General features: G+C 33.3%; 1 protein-coding gene across 1 annotated transcript in view; it reads right to left on the bottom strand.

Moving 5' to 3' along the window:
• LOC112008198 (transcription factor MYB24-like) overlaps positions 1-9925 on the bottom strand; it is a 10200-nt gene extending 275 nt beyond the window's left edge. Inside the window, exons 1-3 of the mRNA XM_065773468.1 lie at positions 9793-9925; positions 9516-9645; positions 1259-1802 (exon numbers count right to left, since the gene is read on the bottom strand). Of these exons, the coding sequence (XP_065629540.1) occupies positions 1259-1802; positions 9516-9645; positions 9793-9925 (807 nt within the window). The remainder of the gene's footprint in view (positions 1-1258; positions 1803-9515; positions 9646-9792) is intronic.
• Between the last annotated feature and the right edge of the window lie 2039 nt (positions 9926-11964).

Below are 11964 nucleotides of genomic sequence, written 5' to 3'. Positions count from 1 at the left end.
ATTAAATAAAATTAGATTAACATTATTTTTTATTTGTTAGGATATATTTCTTAAATTAAGGGATAATATTTAACATGCAAAAATTTAATTTAGATAATATTTATCATCTAAATTTTCAAAATTTTAATATTATTAAATTAATATTATTTTATTAGAATATCAAGCTACAAAACTTGATTATTAAGGGATAAGGACAATCCAAATTCTTCAAGAGGTGATTAACATAAATCTATCCCAAAAGATAGTATATATCTCTAATAATTTGATAATATCTATCTATCCCATGAAATAGTATATATTTCCATTAATTTGATAATTTTTACGTTGATGACATTTAAATATATATATATATATATATGAAAGTTCAAAAAGGGTATAAAACACCTTTGAACGTTTAGACCCAAATTACAAAAATACCAATTCAAGCTTTATATCAAACAATTAATGTGCGGGATATGATAACAAGCTTTATAACAGAATTGATAGAACAATCTAAGCCAAATATAAACACATCCACAGCAGTAAATATAAGGCAAAGGTAAGGGAAGAAGATGCAAACACATGGACAACACACGATGTGTTATTGAAGAGGAAACCGAAGTCCTCGGCGTAAAACCTCTCCGCCGCCTCCAAGCGGTCATAATCCACTAAAGAATGTAGTTGGGATACATGAACAGCAGATGACCCTCCAAGCCTAATCTACCAAAGTACCTAAGCCCTCCAAGCTTTTTGCTCCAACGAGATTACGCCGAACCTATTTCTTCTCTAGCTTCCCGGATTCGCTACTTGACCATAGCATCAACCAATGTATATTGGTTCCTTTCCAAACTGCTTCCCAAAACACCAAATGGACCTTCTCACAGACGTAGGTGTGGTGAGACAAGGGTTTGGTAATGACCTCTTCAAGGGTATGACAATGGAGAGGAAGAGAGTAGAGGAATTTGTAGAGTCTCTTTAGATGAAGATTAGGGATGAATCAATCTTGTATTTCTCTAGGGTTTTCTCTCACAAAATTCTCTCTGGAAGCTCTCTCAATATGATGGGTATAAGGGTGTATATAGTAGGCGGGTGAGAAGGGAATGCAAAACGTCAGTTTTTGCCCATTAATAATCTCACAAGGATTTGGAATCATGGGCACTGTTAATGGATCCTCATCATAATTTGGTGTAGTGATACTTGGGCCAATAAGCTTATCACCAATATAATGTTGTGTTGCTCCACTACTGCAGAAATTTTGATGTTCTTGATTAGGATCAAAATTACCATTAATAATCTCACAAGGATTTGGAATCATGGGCACTATTAATGGATCCTCATCATAATTTGGTGTAGTGATACTTGGGCCAATAAGCTTATCACCAATATAATGTTGTGTTGCTCCACTACTGCAGAAATTTTGATGTTCTTGATTGGGATCAAAATTTTCATGAGGCTGATATCCTAATGACCAGAGTGGGTCATAGGAGGAAGAATCTGATGGTGGTGCCATTGGGGGTGGAAATTGAACCAAATTGGCGCCAAAATTGGTTTGCTCCAATTTAAGATCACCATGATCAAAGCCTTGCAAATTTGGGGTTGGAGTGGGAAGGTATAGTTGGTCTTGCTGAGAGTTTAGGATCCAATTAGGGTTTGCATTTAGAGAGAAAAGACCTTCCTCAGAGTTACCATTAAAGTGCACATCAGGAAAGGTGGCTATTGCAGGAACCTCATGAGAAGTTAGCTTCTTCCTTATGCTTGTATTCCAAAAATTCTTGACCTCATTATCTGTTCTTCCTGGCAGTTGCTTGGCTATCTGAGCCCACCTGTCCAAATAAGAAAAAAGTTCCTCTTACATAAAAAAAATAAATGATATTCATGATGCATGAGGGTGATGATAAGAATAATAATGATAATAAAAAAAAAGAAAAAGAAAAGAAAAGAAAAAGAGGATCTTATTAAATTTACTAAATAGATTTACGAGCTAAATTATTACATATTAAATAAAATATAAAAAAATTTACAATAATTTATTTGTTAGGTTGTTGACGTGTCGTGTTATTAATTGTTTGTTTTTAAACCCCTTAAAACACAACTGAATTAACCTAGTTAACAAGCCAAGTTATTACTTAGTCCAAATTTCAGATCTAAGTTAACACAATTATATAATCATATCAATGTAAAGTGCAGAATATAAAGAACACAAAGATATGATGACCCAGGAAAATCAAACCGGTAAAAAATTTGGGTAGGATTTAACCTAACTATCTTCAAGGTAAACCTAAATCCACTTTGAAAGAATCAAAGTTTTACAATAGTGACTTAGACCACTAACATCCTATTGCTACCCACCAATAGAAAACTTACTAACACGACCACGTGCAAGCTCCGAGTCAATGGACTCCTTCTTTCTTGGATTCTCCAGCAAGTACAAGCACTCCCGCTTGTGTATCTTTAAGCTTTTTAGTGCAGCAACTGAATGATCATCAAGCTCTTAATGAAATCTCATTCTTGATAATCCTAAGTATGTGTGAAGGCAACCACCTCTCAGATCTCACAAGAGATTCACACACATAGCAAATAAAGCAACATCTAAAACGTGGCTAGGGTTTTTCTTTTATACCTAGGACAAAATATAAAACCCTACTTGTCATATGAGCTTAGGACTGAGTTGGAAATTTTGCAGAGAAAACAATCTGCACGACTTTCGATCAATCGAGCCTAATTTTTTATCGATTGAGTTAGTCAAAATTGCACACTTAATTTTGCAGTTAACTCAATTCCGACTTTACATAAAAGATATACTTTGAGTAAGTCTAAAATAAGACTAATAACCTGTTTTGATCATGGTTTGCTAATAATGCAAATTAGAGTTCTAATACATTAGTTCTTAAGTACTTAGAACCTAACAAACTCCCCCTTTGGCAATCTATAACAAAACACAAACACTATGCTCAAAGTTACAAGAAAAAGCCCTTTACAAAAATAATGCCCATTACAAAATAATTCAACCTAACTATTATCCATCAGTTGCAAGTATAAATAACAACACAACTGAATCAACCTATATATTTCCTGAAATACTCAACAAACGCATAAACGCATATGTGGAAAATACAAGTAAAACAAAAATAAGATGTATATCATGAATAACTCATAAATATAAATCAATGAGTAGTGAAACAAGAAAAATATAAAACAATGAATCTCCCCTTATCATGAACAGCCCAAAAACAATACATCAAGAGCCAAAAATGATACATACACAATGAAGCACCTAGATACAATCTAAACAATTCCACAAGCTCCAACTAACAAAAATCTCTCCTTAACTACAAAAATCCTTTATAGGTGTCCAAACGTACTCCCCCTTATTGTGATGGAATGCCAAAGGGCAATTAGAGTCCATCATCAAAAGGAGGTGGCGAAGGCAAATGACAAAGATGCACCAAATCTGCTCGCAAAGCACAGAGCTAATCAAGCATGTCCACCAAAATCTGACCCTAAGCCGCTTGAATGGTCAAGACAGTCTCCAAAGTACGACGAATGTCAAAGTCATCCGAAGTAGATGGTGGAGGAACAGCAACAGCAGCAGCAGCAATATGATCAGCAAACGCCTCACCAAAAGTAATACTCATAGAAGAAGGGAGGGGTGTGGTACCAGAAGGCTCAACACGAGAGTGTTTAGACTTCTCTCTCATATGAGCAACCCTCTGCCTAAGAAAGGAGGCACCTATGGGAGCAATTATGTGTAGGCTTAGAAGTGGAGAAATCATCTAAACCTAAAAACAACAAAATCCTGTCAATGAAAACAGGATGAAAAAGAGCATAAGCGGTAGAAGAACTCCTATAAACTTCATTCACAGAACGAAGAAACAAATGAGTGATAGGCCACAAAAAATGACACACTATCCTAAAGAAAAGATAGTGTAACTCAATAAGCTCGGCAGTGGTGATTCAAGGAACAGACCCCCACTGGATAGAAGACCTAGTGATATAAGACATGAGGTTGTCCAAGGGAGGGGACTCATCATAGGGATAAATAGGGTGCTGGACCAACAGTACCCAAAGAGCATCAGCCACTCCGGTAGGAGTAATGGTGAACTCTACACCTCATATCCAACTCTTTACTAAAGTGTTGGAATCATAGACGTGAATAGAGAGGTTCGAGTAGCACTCTTAAATTAGGGTAGCAGGTGGTGGAGGACCAATATCCAACAATAGTAGCCAGCCCCTACACTCAAATGAGCGCTAATGGTTGGATCAAGCTCATCTAGCAACACTTTTCGCTCTGACCAAATCTTTCTCTTAACGTTTAAAGACTCATAAAGCTCTCGATTTTTCTCACTTGGAAACAAATCGCTTAAAGGGGAAGGAGCAGAAGAAAAGTAGGAAGTCCTATGGGCTCTAGTCTTCCTAGGCATGGTGCTAGGGTAAGGACAAGACACAAGGACAAAACCAAAAAGAACAAAAAGAAAAACCAAGGGCAGACTGCAAGTTAGCACAAAAAAAAAGAAAAAAGAAAAAAAAGAAAGAACAATCTATATGATGCATGAATAGAGAAATGCCATAATGCATGCTCTAATGCAGTGATAATAAGTTCAATTTGAGGTTAGAATCACAAAATTGGCTTGAGCATAGAGTTTAGAATAAAAACCCCAAAGTTTTGAAAAACCACTTGTTCAATTTGTACCAAATTGACCAATTGATCATCGCACAAGCTAGAAAACAGTTTATCATGATCAAATTAATCAATCCAACAAGCCAATTTCATCAATTAAACTCAATTTGAACAAAATCCCCAATTCGGGTATATTCAAGCCCTAGAATTTTCAATTTCTCACAATTCACCAAATTGATCAAATTAAAACATCAAGAACATGTTTATAACATCCCCCAACAAAAACCCATTGATCAATTTTAAGAAATATGGCTTGAATCATCAAAAACCCCAAAATTCTTAGGTTTGAAATTTCCCAAATAATCCATGATTTTATGCATGAAAAATGAAAATAAAAGCAAAAGAAAGGGTAAAAGTGTCTTACCGGCCTTGGGAGAGAGAAAAACCTCGCAAACAGAATGGAGGAAAATGACAGAAAACTTGATTCGAGCATTGACTGAGTTGTATGGAGAGAGAAAGTGTTTGAAAACTTTTTGAAAAGTAAGTTGAACACATAAAAATCTTCTTTTTAAAAACTCTACATACGATTTTCGATTGATCGAAATTTAGGTTCGATCGATCAAAACAGACCGAGGCTGACCAAAGAATTTTGTCGTAATTTCGATTGATCGAGGAACAGATTTGATGGATCGAAATTCTAGAATTTTTTTTTTTTTTGAAAAACAAAGAAATTTTGTGCAGAAACTTCTTAAAGCATTGAATTTTCAAAATAAAATGCATGAGTATGAGATGAAATGTTTTTCAAAAACACAAGTTTTGAACCAAGTTTTCCCAAAAATAAGATTTTCGATCCATTCTCTTAAATTCTCAAGCATCAAATATGTTTTGCATAAAACTCAAGGAATTTTCAAACTTGGTTGGTCAAACCAAAGACATACACAATAACATATACAAAGTTTAGCAAATAGTAACTTGTGTAGTGTGTGCAACTAACAAAAGTTTGAGATACATGTGAAGTGATATGTGAATAGAAATCAAATACAAAGTCTACAAATTCATCACATAAAATTTGAAAGAGACTGTCACCTAAAGAGTTACATCATATAATTCTCACATCTCCTAGATCATAAGCTTGCAATCATGTAAGTTTCTTGATTTGCCTCATGCAATCATGTAAGTTTCTTGATTTGCCTCATATTGTACACACTAATTTTATTTGATTAGAAACTTATTAAAATAACCGAGATAATGTACACACCAATTTTAGTTGTTAGATTTAACTTTAAGTCCAATAATGTACACACCAATTTTAGCATTTAAATCGATGCTACACCTTATGTTCTTTTTGTGCATGTGCTACACTTTCTTGAACATAAAATCTTACGATATACACTAAGGTGTTCATTATTGGCTAGTGAACAGTGGTGAGATAGTTATTTATGCCTTTCTCAAAAGGTTCAAGTCCGACATTCAAAGACATGTGACTTCAAGATCAAGACAAAATGATCAAAAACCATAAAAATCTTTCCCACACAACATGCACTACAAAGCTACAACTAGTAAAGTGTAAGAAATAAGCTCATTCAAGCTAAATAAGGTACAAAGACATGTTATATGAAAATAAATTGACCAATCTTGTTTTCAAAACCAAGAAACTAAATACAAAACACAATTTGCTTCCCTTTTTCCTTTTTATTTTATTTTATTTTTTTATTTTGAAAAGAAGAAACAAAAAACAATCCTAAAATGAAATGTATGAATGTTATGCAATGCAAGTCCTAGAAACAAAAAGAAAACAAAAACCAAAAAACAAAGGTCACAAAGAGTAGAGCAATAAAGCACAAGAACCATGTTAGAAAGACTCAATTAAATTGAGCATTTTGCATCCAAAATTTTTTAGATGCACCTTGAGCATTGGAGTTCTTATTCACATTAGAGTGATTTCCAACTCCAAGATTGGAATAAAGGTTGAGAGCCTTTACCAATTCACCAATAAGTACCATAGGATCTTGTGCTTGAGGCACATACACTTTTGGCTTATTTGATCGCGTAGCAGCTTGCAACTTGAAACAGTTTAGACGAATGTGCCCAGACTTTCCATAAAAATGACAAACCCAAGCAGACGTACCATGCAACTTGTCCTTAGAAATGGTAGACTCCTTAGGTTTAGACTCTTTCAGATCAACCCTAATCTTCCTAGGAAGTGTGTCATCTATAGGTTTAACAGTCTCACTCACAAGGGGTTCAGAGGAAGAAGAAGGAACAAAGTCTGTGGAATTAGGTGCAGACACAAAGATACTTTCTACAAAACCTAAGCCAGTTTTGTCAGATGGAGACTTTTGAACACTCAAAATGTGATCAAGTTTGGAGTTTACAGATTTAATAGATTGTTCTCTAGCAATAGATAGTTCAAGTTCGAAATTCTTAACTTTATCAAGCAAAATCATATTCTCAGTTTTCACATTGTTCAAAAGTTCATTAGCATCAAACAGTTTCACAACCAAAATTTTCTTATCAAGCTCAAGAGATGCAATTTTCTTCAAGCCAAGATCAACATTCATAGTATCCTTTACAGCAACTTTGCTAAGTTTATTGTAGGCTTCTTGAAGATCTACATTCTCAACAAGTTTCCCATCAGAAGGGCTCTCTTCAACAAACACGCTTTCATTAACTACAGCAGTAGCAGTGAAAGCAATAAAGTTTCCATCGTTGTCAGAAACAGACTTATCATCAGAAACTTCATATCACTAAGGGTTACAACCATAACCTTACCCTTAGACCTCAAGTATGTAGGACATTCAGATTTTATGTGACCATACCCTTGACATCCAAAACATTAAGGACCCATAGAATTATTAGAAGATTGACCTATTTTCTCTCTAGGTTTCTCAATGTTGCTAATCTTAGTGGGATCATTCTTCCTAAAATTTCTAGGTTCAATAGTGTTCTTACCTCTTGCCCTTTTGTTGCTGTTTCTAAGGAAATTCCTAAAGTTCTTGGTAAGGTAAGCAATCTCTGTAGCAAAGAACTCATCATCAAACCCACCAACCTTAACATCATTAACTGACTTAAGAGCCATTGATTTGGATTTGTTAGTTTTGGGTAGGTCCAACTTATAAGACTGAAGAGATCCTACAAGTTCATCAACAGGGATGAAGTCCACATCTTTGCTTTCAGTGATGATAGTCACTTTGGGTCTAAAATCTTCAGTTAAAGATCTAAGAATCTTCCTAATAATTTTAGGTTGATCATAGATTTCACCCAAGTTGTATGCAGAATTAACAATGTCATTAAGTTTAGCATAAAATTCATCAAATGATTTATCATCAAACATCTTAATGCTCTTAAATCTAGATGTTAATTGCTGCAACTTATTAATTTTGACTACCTTTGTGCCTTCATGCACAGTCTGGAGGATATTCCAAGCAGTGTGTGCAACCTCAACATTAGAGATTGTCTTAAATTCCTCCATAGAAACAGCGTTAAAGATAGCATTCATAGCCTTGCTATAGAACGTGGCTGCTTCTTTTTGAGAAGTTTGCCACTCACTCACAGGAGTAATGGGCTTCTCTCATCTGTACTCAACGAAGTTCCAGACTCTCTCATCAATAGATTTTAGAAATACTTTCATCCTTACTTTCCAATAAGCATAATTATTCTCATCAAAGTAAGGATGAATAACTAGAGAGTATCCGTGTTCCATGACAACAGGGTTAAGGATTAGCTCAGAGATTAAAAGATCTACAACAAGAGAGCTACTCGCTCGGATACCACTTGTTTGTTTTTAGACTCCTTAAAACACATTTGGATTAACTTAGTTAATAAGCCAAGTTATTACTTAGTCCAAATTTCAGATCTAGGTTAACACAATCATATAATCATATCAATGTAAAGTGCGGAATATAAAGAATACAAAGATATGATGATCTAGAAAAATCAAACAGGTAAAAAAACTAAGGAGGATTTAACCTAGCTATACTCAAGGTAAACCTGAATCTACTATGAAAGAATCGAAGTTTTACAATAATGACTTAGACCACTAACATCCTATCGCTACCCACCAATAGAAAACTTATTGAAATGATCACGCGCAAGCTCCGAGACCATGTACTCCTTCTTTCTTGGATTCTCCAGCAAGTACAAGCACTCCTGCTTGTGTATCTTTAAGCTTTTTAGTGCAGCAATTGAATGATCATCAAGCTCTCAATGAAATCTCATTCTTGATAATCCTAAGCATGTGTGAAGGCACCAACCTCTCAGATCTCACAAGAGATTCACACACATAACAAATAGAGCAACCTCTAAAATGTGGCTAGGGTTTCCCTTTTACACCTAGGGCAAAAAATAAAGACCTACATGTCATATGGGCTTCGGGTTGAGTTGGAAATTCTGTAGAAAAAACAATCTGCACGACCTTCGATTGATCGAGCCTAATTTTTTATCGATCGAGTCAGTCAGAATTGCACACTCAATTCTGCAGTTAACTCGATTCCAACTTTACATAAAAGATATACTTTGAGCAAGTCTAAAACAAGACTAACAACCTGTTTTGATCATGGTTTGCCAACAATACAAATTAGAGTTCTATAATACATTAGTTTTTAAGTACTTAGAACCTAACATTAATGATATTTATTATCCGGTTTGTGAAGTTTATAAATATGTATAAAATAAAAGGGTCATGCTAACAAGTACTTTTAGGGTATTAGTTAACAATCCATTTTAGGAATGTTTTGACATCACTTTTATGGGAAATGAGAAAAGTTGTCAAAACATTAATGGTTTTAATTTTTTTTTCCCTATAAAAACTTTCTTTAAATGAATTATTAACGAATACCCTAAGAGTATTAGTTAGCATTTTTCAAAATAAAATTAGTAATATTTTAAATATTTTTGCAAAAGAAAAATGAGATGGTACTTGTTTCCTAGAATGCCGTGAAGTTCAGTGATGAGGGCCACTTCTTCTGGGGAGAAGCGCCCATGTTTTAAGTCAGGTCTGAGATAATTTATCCATCTTAGTCTACAGCTCTTTCCACATCTCTGCAGGCCTGCTTTGTAGAAGCCATACAACGTAACCGAAAAAAATAAATTAATAAATAAATAAATAAATAAATTTTGAGAAACAATACTAGGAATCCATGAAAGCTATAAAGCGAGGGCAATTATGAGAGACAAGGGAGCAGTAATAATGTTACCAGCAAATTTTGGGACAGAGCTCCAGCAACTATGGCCATTGTTTGAAATAAAGTTGATAAGTTTCTCATCTTCCTCCTGTGACCATAGTCCTCTGTTCACCTTTTTCTTGTCACAGCACGAGTGATGTCCCATCTCTTTCTAAAGGCAGTATTATGCTCTAAAAGCAGTGTTAGTGCAGCCAATGATAGATGATAAATAAGTACTGGGGAGTAAGTTTAAATAGATGAAAAAATCAGAGAGAGAGAGAGAGAGATAAAAAATAATAAAGAAAGGCAGCACTAGCTAGATTAAGCCCATGGCTAGGAGAGGTTACACTGACTTTACAGCCAAGAAGAAAAAAAACAGTGAAAGAAAGATATGGGTAATTTGGAAGTGTGAGTATACCACTGAGTAAACTGAGGCTATGAATTTAATGTAAGAGCTGTACCATGGTGGCCCAGTTAGCTGGGTTTGTAGCAAAGGGCTTAAACTTGCAGTATCATCCTTTATGAGCTGTATTGCTTAGAATGTATCCTTTTTTTTTTTTAGTTCTGTATTGCATGGGACTATGGGAGTGGTAATATAGTCTAAATCATGAAAACATGATTGGATATTGAATCAGAAAAATGTCCAAAACTTTAGCTCAATCAATGCTAGCAATTAGGCACTAGGGAATTACGTAGATCTCCCTTCATATATATATAGAGAAGGGCAATAATTTTATGTTGTTGGGTATTAATGTTATATCATGTCATATATTATTCTTTATAATCAAAATTGTGGCTATGGGGATGTTTTCTTCTCGTGTCATACACACAATCATTCTGTAGCTTTATTTTACACGTCTATAATCGAATATATATATATATATATTTTATCACGTGTCTCGATATTTAATTTTTATAAGTTTGTTTACTCTAAGTGAATTCTTAAAAAAAAGTTATGAAAGAATTAAGATACTTCAATCAAATTTTTTTATTAAAATTTTTAAGAATTTGAAAAAAAAAAAAAAAAAAAAGCTTCTTCATTTATTTAAGTTATTTATTCATTTATGTATTATCTATTACAAAAGTTTCAAAAAGTTTGAAATACTCTTTTGAAAGTTTCATAAATTTAAGAAACTTGAATAAAAAATTGAAATATTAAAATTTTAAAGAAATTTAAATGAAATGACATTATTTATTTATAAATTAATTCAATCATTTACTATAATTTCTATTGTGAAAGTTTAATTCAAAAAGTCTAAAAAACTACTTCAATTTAAAATTATTATCAAAATGTTTTAAAAAAATTATTATTGATTCAAGATTATTCTAATAATTTACTATAATTTTTTTTTTGAGAAAAAGTATTTTCCTCTCTATATTTAGGATAATTCACAATTTCCCATTCTATCTTTGAAATATTGGTTTAACCAACTTTTGCTGCCTTTCCAGAACAAGTTATTTTACTGATTATTGCTACCTCCATAGTTTTTTTTTTTTTTTTTTTTTTTTTTTTTTTTTTTTTAAGAAACTAAAAAACAAAGTTAGAGTGCTTCTTTTGTAATAATTGCTACCTCCATAGTTAGAGTACTTCTTTTGGTAATTGCTAATTTTGTCAACAAATCTGCCAAGGAATTCAATCAAGTACATGTATTGTAGGGCCATCCTAAAAAGATGTAAAGTCTTAGTCAAAAATAGTTATGTTGGAGAAGGTAATAAATAGTAATTTTTCCTTTAAGTACTTTCATTTTAACTTAAGTAATTATTACTTTTGGTAATGTTCATCCACTGCGCTTGATTTTGTAATTCGATTGATAGATGTGATTGGCAAAAATCAGCAGCGGTGAATGAGAATGTTGACACATGTGAAATTGTTGGTTAATATTCATTAAAGTTTTTAGGATAATTCTATATTGTAGAGTTTCTTAAAACCTTATTAATCCACTGTAGAATGAATTATTTTAGAGAAGCGTTATGTGTTTATAATATTCTTACAATAATTTATATTAATTTTATGTGATAAATTATTATTAGTTTTAATTTGAACCTTGTTAAAATTATTTTTTTGCTTACTAGTAATAGGTAAACACTAATAACAACTTGCCATTAAGAAAATGATCTCCTCAAAGCCTATGAAAGTTTTAAGAGAGAACCAAACATACAGCATCTTAAAGATTTTCCACATCTTTTACAGTTCTTTTACAGGTT

This window comes from Quercus suber, unplaced genomic scaffold (assembly GCF_002906115.3).
Source record: "Quercus suber isolate HL8 unplaced genomic scaffold, Cork oak 2.0 scaffold_75, whole genome shotgun sequence".
In the NCBI taxonomy this organism is placed as follows: domain Eukaryota; kingdom Viridiplantae; phylum Streptophyta; class Magnoliopsida; order Fagales; family Fagaceae; genus Quercus; species Quercus suber.
Note: the sequence above shows the minus strand (reverse complement) of the source record. Positions and strands in the feature narration are given on the sequence as shown.